The following is a 17,135-nucleotide window of genomic DNA, read 5'->3' as shown; positions in this document are numbered from 1 at the left end:
CCCATTGGATCATTTTGATCAGGTGACCAGTAGGTGTGAACAAGAGTATCGTCTGAGGATTTTGGGACAAGGAGAGCCTCGTGCTTCATGGCCAGTGCTAATAGTTTGTAGACTTCCCCTATTAGCTTTCTTCCCTGGTTAGAAGTCCTTTCCCACCCCGTTACACTTGTCCTGCTTTGCAGAAACACTTTGTTAGCAGGTGGTGGTGGCTTAACTTTATCCATCTGTGTTAACACTTCACCCTTCTTAAAGGCATTAAAACAGAAGAGCCTTACAGATGACTGTGGGCAGAGTGCCTGAACACACTTCTAAAGCTGGGCCAGTGTCAGCTTGGGCAGATGGCAGCTTGAATCAGCGTCTTAGCTGAAGTAGGCTGTTGGGATACATACCCTGGGGTGCACCAGCAGGTGGAGATCAGTCTGCTGCCTGTACCCAGAACACAGCATGCTCTTTCATCTAATAAGAGCTAAGACTCTGTACTCTTCCCAGCCGAGGCTGGTGTCTGAATAGACTCTTTACTGTAGCTTAGGTTGAAGCTACAGTAAAGTGGACTCAAGATTTTTTTCCTTGGTGCAGAGAAATAGATTTTGTAGGTAAATAATATTTAACAGGCACCATGTACCATTCAAAAGACACTGAGGAAAGCCCAGCAGCCCTATCTACCTTCCATCTCCCTACCTATCCCTCATGATCTTTCTAATGATGAAACTTTAACACAAGCCCTGAATAATCCTTATGTCCCAGGAAAACTCCAGGACATGAGCCTCTCTGGTCATCAAATCCAGGCTCTGAGGAGCAAAGAATGCCAGATGCCTGAGAAAGCATTGATGCCTTCCTCCTCCTAAAGCCAGCGTGCATTCGCTGAAGTGCTTGGAGCAAGGGCAGCTATTGAGTCAACGAGGTGCATTTAAAGAGCCCTATTCTAACCGCAGACACACCCAAGAGTAGGAGCCTTATGCTGACACTGGAGTTTAACCTTCAACTGTCCTCATTATTTTCTGTTGTGTGAACTAATTGCAATAGGTTTCCTGGTCTGGAAAAGGTGAGTAAGTGGAGATGGACAATAAACATGACAAATAAAGTGACTTATTCTACCTGTAACTGTACACAAATGATTTAATAAGCTGATTTTTCAGAGTACTTAACGCTCCTTTGTAATTAGTCACTTGATTAAAAACAGTGTAGAAATAGGAAACACTCAGAGAAAGACTAGCTTGACTATTGTACACATCAATGAGGCACATTTAAATATGATGTAGGTTAATTTCCTGTGGTCACAGCAAAACATATACAGCATCTTCTCTGTCAAAACTTGAGGGTGATACTTTTTCTACTTTGCCGTAGCAATGCATAGCACGCTGCAAAGGGAAGGTCCCTACCCTGAAGAGGTTACAACTTTTGAACTAGGACCAATTGCAAACATTGCCTAGTCATAGATTCCAAAGGCCAGAAGGGACCATTGTAATCCTGTAGTCTTGACCTCCTTGATGACACAAGCCATGGGCTTCCCCCCAATAATTCCTAGAGCAGATCTTTTTAGAAACATCTACTCTTGTCAGAATATGAATATCTCAAATCTTACCCTGCATCGTCCATGCAATTCTGGTTAATTTATCATCAGAGCAGAAAAGCACTCAGGCTTCTACCTCCTTCAAAGCAAAGTCTTAAAGAAGCAGTGAAGTTGTTTTTTGTTTTTAAATGGTGAATGAAAATATTTTGCAAGCTGTTGTAATGCAGAACTGAGATTTCTTCTGTGTTATACCAGTGCCTTGATCTTTGTACAGGTATAGCTTTCTAATTGCGGGGAGGAGAAAAGGTCTGAATACTTGGCCTGGAACTTCATAAAATGGGAGAATAAGAGATCTGGTTAATTTTTAAACTGTAGCTGCAGTAGCCTGCTGTATGGTTCCAATTGTATATTGAGTCACAAAGTGCTGATTAGAAATGGAATCTAATTTAATATACACCAGGCATAAGAACTGGATGTTAACTGAGGAGTTAGCAAACGTGTTATATCTTGGTGCTTAATTTTAACAAGTGAAGGGGCTATTCTTCCTGTTTTCTTCCAACTAAACCACCATTGTGGTGTTTAATCATCTGCTTTATCTTAATTGAACATCTAACTGCCAAGAAAAAATGAGATCCAGGTTCCTAACATTAAGGGTAATTGAAACTTGCCAAATACACACTGATTTTTATCCTGGTAGGTGAATGCTTCACCATGCCCAGTATTTTACCATCTAAGCTAATTGAACAAGCCCTACCTCACTGGAAGTGACCAAGTGCCTTCAGCTACTCGCTGATGGGAAGTAGATGTGTTATGTTAAACTTCAGTAAAACCCAGAGGTGCCCAAATGATTTCTCCCCGAAAACTACCCCGCAGGAGACCTCAGCAGAGAGTGCCCGGTGGCCAGGTTCTGCATCTGCAGCGGTCATTTCAGTAAGTAGACTTTTTAGGTCACTGACTCAATGAGGAAGGTTTTGTTTTATACATCCTACAGCAGGATGTGGGGAGGCAACTTTTCTTTCCAAAAAAAAAAAAAAAAAAAAGCTAGCGAAGCTTGTTTCTAGACACGTCTGTTTGGTTTTATGCCTATAGATGCAGGGGCCAGATTTTTCAAAGGTCTCTAGGCTTTACAGGCCAGATCCTCAAATATATTTAGGCTCATAACTTGCATTGGGGGGAGTTAGGCACTTCAAGCCAGATTTTCAAAGGCATTTTATTCTACCAGCCTCATTAATGGCTTGAATCTGGCTGTAGATTTTCATTTCTTAGTTGCAGAGCCCATTTAGGTCTAAATGCTCCAGCTACCACTGTACAGGGTTGGGTCCTAAACCCCCATTTTCTCCAGCTGATGTGTATATAAATACCAAAACCAGGAGCTTTAGATAGCAGTCTCATGTATGCACTCGCTATCTCTGCCTGAGCAAGCATCTCTTATGTATATGGTCATGCTTGTTTGAGATCTGGTACGTAATACAGCTAAGTATGAAAATAGCCCATGCTCAGTGAATAGCAGCATGTTCCTAAGGGCTTAATCCTGTCCTTGTTTATACCCCCTGCAATACCAGCATGCATAGACAGTCCTATGTGGGGCTGAGCACCATCACCTTATCTTGAGCATCAGGCCCTAACTAATGGCACCAGGTGCTTACAGACATAAGGGAAGGCAACTGCCCATGTTACTACAAAGGCTTTCTCTCTTCTAAACACCACTCCCATGGACTTTGTGGTACATAGGAGAGAGATTAGACCCTGAGAAAGCACAAAGTCTCTGAGTTGGGGAGGGAGGGGATAAGGGCAGATAGGTTAGTCATTAAATAAACTCTTCTAATCTAGAAATTCAAAATAAATAAGTTTGGGATTCTCTGCTGTAATAGAGGCTCTTAATTTTCAGATGAACTTCATTTTGCCAGGAGAAAGTAATGTATTACATGTACATGCAAATATTATCCAGACTTCATTTGGTAAGACCACACTATTACTGTCAAATAGTACAATAGCTCAGTGACAACTAGACACGTCTCTCTAGTATAAAGCTGCTACTGGTAATTAGTGCTGATTTAATGAAGTGAATTCCAGCATGCATCAGTTTCTTTTGTTTTTAACTCAATGACTTTAAATTTGAAGATTGTTCTAAGAATTTTTTTTTTTAAAGGGGTGAGGGGATTAATTAATTTTGTTAATGAAAGTTGCTTGTTAGATGGACACTCAACCACAAAATAGAACTCTTACCAAAACGCTACTGATCCTGGATGTAAGTCACATTCCATAAAAATAAAATGAATCTTAATTATGCATTACATAGATACTAAGTGAATTAATAACTTGTTTTGACATCTGTGAAGATAAGGAATACCAAATGTTGTTAAATTATGAAGAATAAGTGGTATCCTGCTTTCCAGTGGTACATATACCAAAAATAAACGTTTTCAATGAAGAATGTTTAAGTCCACTATAAAGGATTGACCATTTCAGTACTAGTTACTCTGAAATTTTAGCATTCGTGGAAGAAAGCAATCCAGACCTGTTTCTACAGATAAATGCCTGAACAGTTTTCTGCAGTACAAGTTTTATTATATAAAAATTAACCAGACTTGTGCCTTTTTAAAGTGTACTGACATCCAATCTTTAAAAGCAGACGATAGCAAAATAAAAAAGCCCAGGATTAAAAATAGATAATTGTTTCCCTGTGTAAATGTTTTGCTGTTTACAATAAGCAACAAGCTTTTGCCACTAACATATTCTAAATATTTACCCTGACTGGAAGAATAAGCATCCTCTTCGATATATTTCTGAAGGGAGGAAGAGACCCATGTAATTCTGAACGTGGCAATGCTAGAGAATCTCCTCTTTTAAAAGTTCTTTACATCTCATTGCATTGAGATCATGTTAAACTTGCCCAGCGGAGCAAAACAAGAAGTGCAAAAACAGTGGTTCAGCTTTGCTGGATCTCAGCAGCCAAGTAGGTATTTTAACAGACAGTTCACCTTGTAAAATATCAAGACAAATTACAATCTCTTACAACAAAGCAGTCAGCGAGGTGCGAGCAGACAGTGTTACGTGGACAGCACACAAGTTTAACTAGCTCTACCGTTGGGTTTGGGAGAAGTGCACTAGAAACTGAATCAGAATATTGAAAAAGAATTAACTCAGTGAAAAGTCAGACAGGCTTACTGAATCTCGAAAGGATTCGTTAGTTGTAAGACATACTAAAATGAATATTCCTTGCTGAAAAATAAAGCTGCTTTTATTTTTTAAAGAGCTAGTCTTTGTAACCCTGATGTGGTATCGTAACAGTCAGGATGTCATTTGAAACAGTCATTTTTCTCCTGAAGCACACGGTCGCTTTCACTCCAGCCCGGTCAGACAACCCTGCGAGATGCCTGCGTACATTCCAGCCGAACCACAAAAGCCCGTCAGCTGTAGCTTCTTTAATTCTGACTACAGTAGCTGCACCATTAACCTTGGCTGTCACTGCACAGGAAAACATCAGGCACGTCACTGGCTAGAACTGTTCAGCAGGTAGCCACACGAATTCAGTTTTTAGACTGTGCAGTCAAAGCATTATCAGCATCAGCATCATTGTTTGTTTTGGCTACCACACTCTGCATTTCTCTACAGGGTGCATGGCTGTGCCCTTCTTACAGTGGAATGCTTCAGAGAAAGCTTCAAAGTTTTGCAAGGATCCCATCACCCTAGACAACACAAGGGAGTAAAAGAAAGGGGTTTATTTGTACTTTGGGGGACAACAGTGCAGAATAGAACGTAAGCATGTCCTTGAGAGAATCAGAGCTGGAGGTCTAATCAGGTCCTCCTCATGCTGAGCATGTACACTAAGAGATGGTCTCTACCCCAGATGGCTTATACAGTCTAAGGCTATGATTCTGCAGTCAGGGTCGTGATGGCAGGCTTTTGATCCCGCACGGAGCCAGTGGGTCTGCAGGTGGGTGGATTGTTGCAGGATCTAGGTATAAGGCAAGATGCAGCATCCTCAGCGGCACAACTAGTGCTGAGGCCAAAGGGAGCCCAGCCACTGAAACAAACTCCATGAAGGAGAAGGATGGTCCTCAGATGCCTGCAAAGAGCAGCCAGCCACTGTCAAGCACGGCCACTGGTACAGTCTAGACACAGGTCCTGCTCCAGCAATGAGGATGACATGGGTAGACACTTGGGCCTGCATGGATCCACAGTGATGTCAAAGTGGCTCACAGCAGTACTGGGGCTCTATTCTATAAGTTACTCTTCCTTACAGGATTCTTCTTCAAATATATACACGTGTGTACACATACACCCCCCCCCTCCCTTGATGTTCAGTTATACAGACAAGAGTTAGTTAGTTTTCAACCCAGCTTGAAGACAATCCGGTGAAATGATGCAAGAAAATTATTCTTTCAGGTGGAGAGTCAGACTTTTAAAAACAATGTCTGGGGACTCATCAAAGAAGCAATAGCAGGAGTTTTGCAGGCTGGTTTATTGCTGCATTGCCTAATCCATGGCAGGTTCTGGGTGGGATGCAGATAAGGAGCGTACTGCTTCTCAGTGCGGCCGAGTTCCCTGGGCTCAATATGGGAGTGTTTCTTTTCAGGTGTGTCTAAGGTGGTGGAATTCTGGCAGAAATGTGCCTGGAGGGGGTTAATCCAGTTTGATTGTGTTAAAGCATTAGCAAGCAGTTGTTAGCTGTGTAAAACAGCTTAAGCATACGCTCTCCTTCTGATACATTGCAGTGAGGGGGTGAAATAGGTTATACAGTATTAGCCCAAGTCCTTACGACTCACCTGTATTTCAAAGGGCTGTGAACATCTGTCTTTATAGACTGGCTGGCGTACTCAGGTCTGTAGGAACCACACCATACCTACACAAGGAAGAGGATTAAAATCTTGTGGATCAAGAGCAGGGGAATTTAGCAGGCCAAGGTACTGGTGACCCCTTTCACACAGCAAGCCTCTGAGTGTGACCCCCCCCATACATTAAATACACTTTTTTATATATTTAACACCATTATAAATGCTGGAGGCAAAGCAGGGTTTGGGGTGAAGGCTGACAGCTTGCGACCCCCTCCCGATGTAATAACCTCATGACCCCCTGCGGGGTCCAGACCCCTCCAGTTTGAGAACCCCTGATTTAGATGGAGTTGCAGCTGCTGAAATCGAGCCCTCATTGAAGTTAATAGGAGTTTTGCCATTGACTTTCACCCAAGATGTCAAGCCCTTGAGAGGCCCCAGAGATGTTAACACCATGGATTGTCCTCTAGAAACCTCCTGTCCTGGGGAGTCAGTTTTCTCCAAAGCCCCATCTTCCCTACACCATGTTCCCCCAGGTGTCGATCATGCTCTTTCTGTGAAGGTGTTGAAAAGACGCTAATAATTAAGCCCTCTTCAGCGTTGGGTCAGAGGACCCTTTGCTGACAAGCCCTGGCCGTAGGAGGACGTTTCCTCCGGTGGGCAAAGCTCAGGAGCATTCGGACCCATTCTTTGTTCCTAAGCTTCAGCACGTTATAATCCATTTCTATTTTCATGCAACTCTTGGCAAAAGCCAATGGGTTCCTACCTGGGCAAAGTTCAGAAAGAAAAGTTGCTTGTGAGTCAGGTCGAGTCCTGGTAACTTTGGCTCCTTCCCTTCGTGTTCCAGCCATTTTAAATAGGCCTATAAATGATCACAAGTTCATTTAGCAAGTTGCCTCCCCATTCAGACACGATGGCTACTCTGAAGGTCACTGTTCAGATAGGGTAAATCCAGCCTGAAAAGGCCTGGTCCCGCTCCCTTTTAACCTTGGACACTTTAGTAATTGTTTTTATTAGAAAGCAGCAATTTGTATTTATTCTCATAAAGAGCCTTCCATCCTAACGGGCTTTGTAAACTTTAGATTTATATAGAAACACAGCGAGATCACTTTGCACATCAGCAGCCACCTCTGGGCCGAAACAGTTTCTGGAGTGTGGCTGTTCATTAACTGTTGAGGAAACAAGAAAAACCTGATGATTTCCAGTTCTGTTCATTCTGTCTGGGGCACCTGGCATTGGCCACTGTCAGAAGACAGGATACTAGACTAGATGGACCATTGGTCTGACCCAGTAGAGCTGCTCTTATGTTCTTAAAAAATAACTCCAAATGGAACTGCAGGTGGGATTTTAGATCAGCCATATGTAATTACTTGGCTTTGAATTTGGGCAGCCCACTTGGGTTAACATCTCTAACCTTAAAAAGACTTCTCTTTAATGATCATGAATTATCAGGAGCTCTGTTGCAAGTCTCCAGAAAGGTGGCACAGTACGGTGTAGCACTCTGCTGGACCAGAGATTCACCACACGTTCAACAGCAAACAAGAATCATGCTACTGTTCTGAAAAGCCCTGACAAAAATTCATCTGACAATGTAGATGTAGCTCAAAGCAATCAACTTAGCCTGCATGCATGTGATTGTGGTTTGAAATACAAGCATAGCGGCAGATTGCCCGGGACTTTTCCGTATGACCATGGAAGGAAAAGGAAAGCAGATAGTTAAATTTCCTCCTCACTTCTGTCTCTCTCTCTTCAGGTAACTGCTCATAAAATAGCAGATAATAACCCTGAACAAAGTTAAATCCATTACCTGTTACTGTTGCATGCTAATTGGCCAATTTTCTTTTTTTAGGTCCATTGACATAATGAAGACAATTTAATGCATCTCATGCCAGTTAAATCTGAACATTTTATTACCATATCCTCTCACTCACATAGATATTCCCAAACAAAAAGCTTTAAAGGTAGTGTGAACAGTGAAAATACAAGTTTCATAGCAAAGAATCTCAGAAGATTGAACTGTAGGGGCCATTAACTACCACCATGCCACTCTGTTTCCCATATTTCCAATGTGTTCTACAGTAAAGTTAATGTTCAATTTTAAAGGCTTCCCGGATATTCAGAATATTTATCTTTTTGAAAAATCAAGGAATTCAGAGGCAAGGTTATACAAACATCCTTAACTCTGACCCCATATCTCCACCCATTATCCCTTTAATAGGGATACAGGTAGATCATAGTTACCACAACTTTAGAACTGTTTCATGTCAGTAACTACATTCCACAATCCCACACTTTCTCCACGTGGAAGGAGCATTCAGACTGGTGACTACAGTACTCATATCTGCAGCCATTGTGTGTAGAAGCAGGGGGGGGCACAGATGCAGCAGGTCTATTTTGTGTCTGGAATGGCACATCTGGCTGTTACAGGACAGCGAGTGAGACGTACAGCGGGATATCTAGTGTGTATAAAGAAGGTGGACAGGCTAGGCTGAATTGCCCCACTCTCAGCGGGATGGGAATCCCCTGGAATGTCAAATGTATCGTCTCTTGCTCTGAAAATATCTTCCAGGATTGAGACACTTCTCTTGGGAAGGGGCAGGCTGCTGTTGATATATAGAATATATTAAGTGCCATTTTCAATCTGCTCCAGAGGAACATGCAAAATAAATAGCAACAAGATGGAGGAAACTTCTGTGTGTCACTGTCTTAAAGGCTATAAAACTTGCGAGGGAAGTAACAGAGGCAGCTCAGGGGCCGGATTCTACTGTGAATTCGGGGGGGCAGAGATTGTTTACAGATATGATCCGTATTTCTTTGATAGCAATGCAATATTTCTATCAATGCTTTGATGTCTCCCCTATCACACCTGACATGTGGCTTTAGTTTCAGGAGAAAAAGTGCAAGAAAAGTAAACTGGGGGGGGGGGGGAGAAGAAAAAAAAAAGGTTGCTGTGCTTTAAAAATCATCATCATCATCAAATCATGTTGCTAAGTAACGAAAGCTCTGTTGCCATGTGACAGATACCATTTGACAAGCTGATTGAAGTTAAGCAAGCATCTCAGTCCGATGGGCTTTGGCGAGAGGCAGGTTCTTTCACCCTCTTCGCTGTCTATTTATTCCCACACTGCTTGTTGCCCTGACCTGTTTGCACAGCCCCTTGCCCAGTGGGGCCCCGATCTGTGATTTGGGCCTAGGTACTACAGATAATGATAATGCGGATAGCTGTGGTCACTTTTGATCTTGTGATTGGATCCACATGGGCGTGCTTGCATAGAGCCTATTCGGGGCGTTGGTCATTTGACCAGTGTTATGCAGTGGCATTCACTGAATTCCCTATGGCACAGGGCACTTTGCCTGGATAGGGTATTAAACTTCACCTCTCAGTCCCAGGAGTGATGCCCGTAACTCCCAACACATCCTCATGAAAATGAGCACATTTGGCTCTGACCAGTTTCTGGCTTTCCTGCAAAAACCGACTCGCAGTATTTTAAGAAGCTACCTTGTAAGCCTGTCGGACTCCTCCGTTGTCTGCAATATTCTCTCCCAGCGTGCTTATTCCACTGACCTGTAACATAGCAATTGTTTGTTTACCGTGTGTAATGTCTGTCACTCCAAAAGCATTTCACAAGTTGAAATGGAAACACTATGCTCTCCGCTGATGTGCGGCCACCTCTGCGGTGGAGAAAGACTGAAAGGGAATAATACCGAATGTTACGGAAGCAGCAGGGTAGAGTGTACAGGGTCTACCAGAATTGGAAGTGGTTTAGGAAAATAACAGCAAATGGGCTGTTGGGGGGGGGTATATTCTCCATCAGCCAGGGCAGTTCATGGTGGGACAAACCCTTTTGTGTATAGGGGAAGGTGGGGTATGTCAAGTTGTGCCCCAAGAGCTTGACAGGGTCTTGCAACAGAAGCAGCTATGAACCCACTTCATTAGGGTCCTGTTGCCTCCTTTACAACCCATGGCCCTGCTAGACTAGCCTAATAGCCCAGGTTAGGAAACACCATCTCCACAATATTTCCAGGGCAGCCCTCACCCTTACAGAGCACAGCAATCCTCCACTTACAAGCTCCAGCCCTGAGATTTTTTTTTTTCATTTTGGTATAAATAGGGCTTAGGCACCTGCTTTTAAAGCCACGCACCTGGCATGGGCTCAAAGGGGCGGGGCAGGGGGAGGGGGAGGGGAAATGTGCTGATTCAGCCGAACAGCAACTTTTTTTCATTTGCTCTGTTTTTAGTTTTCTGCCTTTTCATGCGTTTGGGGGGTTAACAGTTGCTGTATTTAAAAGGGAAACCCTCCTCTTAAAGCAAAACTGTGTATTTGACTTTGGTTTGTTTGCCTGCGCTGCAAAGCATTGTGGGGGATGGAGGGTTATAAAAAGGTCAGCCCAAAGGCAGCTGAGGCAGTGTAAGATGGGGGTGTGGTTAGGGAAGGTCTAGAGCTAGGATTTGACTTTGTGTGGAGGGACCTGGAACTTTTCTCTCTTAGTGGGTTCTGCTCATTCACTGTTTCTACGTTCTATCACCAAAACTACTCTAGACCTGGATGCATTTAGAGATATCTTCTAAACAGATTTTTGGGAAGATGAAAAAATATTTTACCTATTCCTCTGTTCTACTATTCTCTTTAAGTTACCTGATCCTTTTTAAATCCCCCCTGATCAAATTATAAATGAAGAAACAAAACTAATTAACTTCTACAACTGGGGAAGTAGGAATCAAGCTTTTCTTGTTATCAAGAAGGAATTTGTGTCTTCTCTCTGTTTCCCTAATTCTCTGGGCTGGTTTAGATCTGGTAGCTTTGGAAAAAAATAAGAAATAAAGTTAAGACTAGGGTGGTTTTACCTCTAGAGATCTAGCTTCAAACCCTGGATTGTAGAGTTTGGATCAAGTGCTTGAGACTCTATTGCTATCAAACTAGTTGCTTTCCCATCTGCTAAATTAATTCATAAAGGCATCCTACCCAATCCCTATCCTGTGGAGTTTACTCACATTCTGCCCTCCAGCCAGCTCCCATGTGTAGTTTCCATACTGATAAACCATGCAGCGCGACTGGTCTTTGAAATGCATGGCTGAGAAATTGCTCCACCAATCAAACATATTTCCATCTTTGTCAAAATTTCTTCCTGTTCATGAAAGCAAAGAATGGAGGAGAGACTGTTTCAGGGTGCAATGATCTGTGTGTCCAGAGACCCTGACTGATTGCCAGCTTTAAATATTGGCACACAGTTCCTATAGATACATTTAGCAACTTCTAAACATGTTTCCCTTCCCTAGTACCCTTGTCTCCTGCCTGCCTCCCTTCTGTGTGTTTGTTACACCCACTTGTATCTTCTCTATTTTGAGCATCAGTTCTTAGGGCTAGAGACTGTCTCTTACTATGAGAATGCGCAATACCCAGCACAATATGGCCGTGATCCTGATTACAGCTCTTATGCATGTCTGTGATACAAATAATATTCCTAATTAGCCACTAAATCCTTGCAACCCCGGTGCAAATACAGACAGTGCTCTGCAATTGACAAATGAGGAACCTGAGGGTCAAAGTGACTTTGCCAAATCCACAGAGGGAGCAAACCAAGACCAAGATTCTGGTATCTCTGTTCCTAATCCTGTTGCTCAGAGCACACCCCTTGCTCAATGTGGACCTGTATCCAGACAGCTACAGCAAGTGTTTTATGTTTAAATTATATAGGGCCCACAGAGGTAAAAGCCACATTCAATAAAGCCTATGTGTAAAGAATTATTGATTTTTTTTTTTTAAAGAAGTATCAGAATTGAGTCTTAAGGTCCGAAACCATTTTAGGCCCCTGTCAATGATAATGACAACAATCAATTATTTTTTAACAAATGGGTTTAAAAATAGAGACCCCAGGGGTCAGGACTCTGTGTGTCACGGTGCTACCACCAGAATGCGTTTCACAGATTTCATTTTACTTTGAAAGGCAGCACACAGGCTAGTACTGACAGCGTTTCTGATACTTTACTGCTGTAAAAGTAACAGGTTTCTGGCATATTGCCATTAATTTAATTCATTTCTTTAAATTCATTACTCTCATTTTGCCTGATCGGTTCCAGGATCATTCACCCCAAATCATGCATCTGTAGTATTGTTATTACTGCGCGTGAGTGTGTTTCAATCACAGCAGTCAGAGCGGATAGACTATTACCACCCACATCTAGTTTTCTACTGTGTGATCGATGCAATAATAAAAGAAATATTTTGCTTGGATAATTTTTTAGTCTCTTCTCACCATTGTCATCAAAACCATGAGTAATTTCATGTCCAATTACCATCCCGATCCCTCCAAAGTTTAGTGCCTGTGGCTGTTGTTTGCTAAAGAAGGGAGGCTGTAGGATTCCAGCAGGAAACACTGCAAAATGAGAGAGAGAGAGGTTCAGAGAATTTCATCTGTGTGTGCTCTGTAGATGGGTCAGCCTTTGGCAGCAGATCAAGCAGAAAACGTTTCCTCTGTTTATGACACTTGCTTTATGCATCTTATAACACATTGAGGATGATCATGTGAACTGAACTCTGCCTCTCTGACTGTGCAAGGAGTCGTTCTTAAATGATAAACGTAGTAAACCTGTAACTATAAAATCTTCCATTTGAGAACCCAACATAATTTCCCTTCCAGCTCCGCTTGTTTAGTCTTATATATCTTGTACATTAAAGGGCAGTTATAATTAGAAAAGAGACTTAGAATTACACAGTAGAATCTCCTTATCTATTCCCTTTTAGGGAATCAAGCAAAGAACTGTTTAGGTTACAAGCTGAACGATAATTCCCCCCATCCCCTAAAGCTGACAAGTTCAGTCCGAACCTCAGATCTGAAGATCAACCTGGCTTTGTCTGCTCCTAATGTCATCACGAGAGAGTCAACAGTCCAAACTAGAACAGGTCACAAAATGAAACCTATTTTCACACAAACACTTCAAAACTGATTTCATTTTGAAATGTTCAGAACGGCTCCGTTTGCAGTGGTGGTCGGTTTTTGCAGTTGTTTTTTGGAAAATTTAACAAAAGCAGGTTTTGGGTGAACAAAACAAAAAATTGCAGTAACATCTTTGATAAAATGTAGAGAAAATATTGGAAAAAATCAGATTTTTTTCATGAAATACAAAAAATGTCTACAATTCCAACAAGTGTTTGCAAAAAAAAAAAAAAAGAAGTTATTTGAAAAAAGGCTATTTAATATAGATGGCCATACTTCATTAGAAAAAAAATGGTTTTAATCAGAACAGAACTGAAAAATCCTTCAAATGATGCAGGAGGCAGAATGGACCCTCACCCTGACTCCTTCACCCACCGTTGTATTAAATTTTATGGGGCTGGCACAGAGGTAGTTAAAATGTTGTATTTGTCATTAAAGGCAGCAGCTCTGACTCAAAGACACACCAAGCACCCTGGGTTACGATTCCATGGGAATACTGGTTCACCTGTACATTTTTTCCTCTTTGCTGTCCCAATGAACTATGTTCAGTTTGTATCACGGAGCCATTTTATGGAGAAGCTAATGGATATTTTATTGCTTTATTTTTGTTAAGAGAAAGGTTAACCACCATATGCGGCCTACAAATAACACTGAGGCTTAATGTTTAAAGCATACGCCATCGGAATTACTACTGTGTATCAACTGTACTTTGGATGACAGCCTTGGAAAAAATAGCTCTAGCCTCCTCCACACTACACACAAAAGCCTAATATATCGGCAGTGGGGTTTATTCTTCCTTGCAAGCGTTGAAGAGGAGACACGTGACCTTCAAGAAGGAAGGAATGCTGCAAATGGGTCATTCTAGAATGGGTCATTCTAATCAGATGCCTTTGAATAAGTGAAAAATGTGAAAAAACCACATCGCAAAAATTTGTGTAGGGAGATGCAAAGCCCTTTGTAAAGAAGGATCATTGTGTACACAGACACAGTGTCACTAGGAGAAGAAAGCAACAGAGGGTCCTGTGGCACCTTTGTGAACACAGACACAGTGTCACTAGGAGAAGAAAGCAACAGAGGGTCCTGTGGCACCTTTGAGACTAACAGAAGTATTGGGAGCATAAGCTTTCGTGGGTAAGAACCTCACTTCTTCAGATGCAAGACTTGCATCTGAAGAAGTGAGGTTCTTACCCACGAAAGCTTATGCTCCCAATACTTCTGTTAGTCTTAAAGGTGCCACAGGACCCTCTGTTGCTTTTTACAGATTTAGCCTAACACGGCTACCCCTCTGATACTAGGAGAAGAAAGGCAACCAGTTTCCACTAAGACAGGAGCAGAAATGTTAACACTGTGAAAAATCAAACCAGAACTCAGTAGGTACATTTGCTCTGGACCCTAGATACAATGAGCCTTGGTTTTATTGGCCAGGGAGAGTGTGGAGGGGGGGAAGCAAGAATATTTGTAGGAGGGTTGGTACTTCTTAGCATCCCATATGGGCCCAATCCAATGAAGGATGTTTTAGTCACAGCTTTTACAGATCTGGAAGCTCTCACGAGTTTGACGTCCATTAGCTGAGGCAAGTTTCTTCAGTCTTGTGTGTCTCTCATAAAAATAATTTCAGCGCCATCTGCACAAACAGCAAAGCCGGGAGCATCGCTTAAGTTTCCCAGGCATGCGGAGACATTAAACAGCCTGAAATACATGGTGAGTGCTCACTACTCCCTGAAGTTGGCACTCACTTGGTGGTTGTTCCTTGCTAGGTTGTCAAACACAAGGCTATTTCAACGAAGGAATGTAAACAACTTTGCCGAGTTTAAGTGAGTTGAATATTCATCACAAAAACAAAGGCTGGAGCAGACCAGCCCATCCAGCTCGCACCAGGAGTGCTACAAATGTTCAATCTGGGCTGCATATGGGCAACCACATGGAACCGCTAACATGCAGTGCTTCACATACACAAATTATTCTTAAATTCCACTGCTCAGTCAAAATGGTTTGAAACCTACCTATCTGATTTCGGTTGGGGGAATAGAACGCGTTGACCACTGCAGCACCAATGATCCATCTAGAAAGAATAGTACGTAAAGATATAGTCATTTTTATAAGCATTCTCTTTATTGAGTTAATCTCCTCCTAGTTGCATATGAAATGGGAGGGGTGGAGGAGAAGAAAGCAACTGGGAATGGTTCAGCAAGGACATTCAGACTGGAAAATGGTAACGTTCTTTTGTTTATATGACACGGTTCAGCCTAAAGGATCCCAGATCAAAGCCAGGTGTCATTTTGCTCGCATTGCTAAGCAGCCACCTCTGGGGTGGAATGTGGTAGCTATTTAACAGTTCATAATACTGCAATTTAACAGTTTGAGACAGGAAATGAAGACTACAACATCTAAATAAAAATGCAGAGGGGAAGTTTAGGGCAGCAGAATGGATTTACCCACACTGAGAACTGGGACAAAGTTTGTCTATTGAAAATGTTTAATTAGAACAGTCAGAGTAAATCATTACAAATGTAGAACCAGACGTACTACCGTCTATATTGTGAAACCGATTTTTCATAAATAGTGAGTACTCATTTTGATAAGTAATTCCTGTTTGAAGTATATGATTTTGGAATAGCAACCAGTCCCTCCTCAGTCTATAATGAATGGCTACATCAGTATATGGTTTCATAGCATCTCCCAGAGAGACCTCACTGCATCATGAAATGAACAGGTGACTAGCCAAGAGACTTGTAATAAACCTTCGTTTACTCTACAGAGGGACACTTCCAGGATGTGAACATAGGTATTCCATGTGACTGTGATAAGTAGTTGATACGATGCTGAATAAGATATTAGTTATAAAATCTTCTTCAATTTGGGTCTTTAAACAATGGACTGTTAACGATCTAAAGTGATAAGTGGTTTTATGGCTTATTGGGAAAATCTTCCAAGCCTGCAAGGGGACTTTGCTGGGAAGTCTACAAATCATACACGAAAAATGAAAGCCATAACTCCACACACTACCAAATTACCACACAAAGAAGGCCTGAACCAAAGCTCATTAAGTCAGTGAAAAAAAGCTCCCAATGGGCTTTCGATCAAATGAATGACTTTTCCATTACTTAATACATCCCAATTCCCAAAATACCAACCTGTGAGTGATAGATACTGTAACCTACACAGGCTTTAGTAGGTATATTCTGCATATTAGATGAAAATAAAATGGCTGCAGTGCAAGGCACTGACATCAGGGCACTTATTCCACATCTTAATCTGAACCGAATGGCTTTTGACTGCACTATTCTAATGCAAAGTCCTTAATATCTTTGTTTATGAAAAAATCATAGTTTTCAGCTTGAGCCTGCTTCCTTGGAAGTTCACGGCCAAATTCCCGCTGGCTTCAATAGAAGCAAGATCCCAGACCAACCCTTTAACAGCACATTTTGTGTTATATAAACAGAGGTGTTAATCAAATGCATTTTGGAGTTTGCTTCTGCCTTTCTTTTGTCTTGGGAACATCCTCCTGCTGCATGGAGGCCTACTAGCACGTAAACAACCAATCAGTTGTTGGCTTTCTTGCTGCTGCCCGTAACCAGCAAAACCACTCATGCTGAAGGCTAATGTTACGGGACGATGCTCTTTACTCAACAGCAGCTTGTCTTGCCACGTGTAATGGATTTGGAGCTGCCAGTAATAGTTTATGGATGCTGTATGTTCTCTGTGTGTCTAATTGTTGTGAGGGGGGTTTACTCTATGCCCATATTGAATTAATTCAATAGCAGGATGGTCAGGAAATGCACACCCAAAGCAGGGGCGAGGAGAAACCAGATGGACCCTTCCCAGCAAACGCTGAGAAACAATGCTGGGGCCATTCACTTGGATGCTCTGGCTCTGTCCCACGGTGGCCCTCACCGGACTGGTTTTGGGCAAGC

The 17,135-nt window shown here is 42.2% G+C and overlaps 1 protein-coding gene across 2 annotated transcripts in view; it reads right to left on the bottom strand.

Annotated features, from left to right (window-relative positions):
- Positions 1-1,101: 1,101 nt before the first annotated feature.
- Positions 1,102-17,135, bottom strand: part of MMEL1 (membrane metalloendopeptidase like 1) — a 62,120-nt gene continuing 46,086 nt past the window's right edge. For both annotated transcript variants that reach the window (XM_034753166.1, XM_034753165.1), the window contains exons 17-23: positions 15,225-15,283; positions 12,541-12,660; positions 11,279-11,412; positions 9,785-9,850; positions 7,052-7,147; positions 6,280-6,356; positions 1,102-5,199 (exon numbers count right to left, since the gene is read on the bottom strand). In XM_034753166.1, coding sequence (XP_034609057.1) covers positions 5,100-5,199; positions 6,280-6,356; positions 7,052-7,147; positions 9,785-9,850; positions 11,279-11,412; positions 12,541-12,660; positions 15,225-15,283 — 652 coding nt within the window. In that variant the 3' untranslated portion in view covers positions 1,102-5,099. The remainder of the gene's footprint in view (positions 5,200-6,279; positions 6,357-7,051; positions 7,148-9,784; positions 9,851-11,278; positions 11,413-12,540; positions 12,661-15,224; positions 15,284-17,135) is intronic.

This window comes from Trachemys scripta, chromosome 19 (genome assembly GCF_013100865.1).
Source record: "Trachemys scripta elegans isolate TJP31775 chromosome 19, CAS_Tse_1.0, whole genome shotgun sequence".
Classification (NCBI taxonomy): domain Eukaryota; kingdom Metazoa; phylum Chordata; order Testudines; family Emydidae; genus Trachemys; species Trachemys scripta.
Note: the sequence above shows the minus strand (reverse complement) of the source record. Positions and strands in the feature narration are given on the sequence as shown.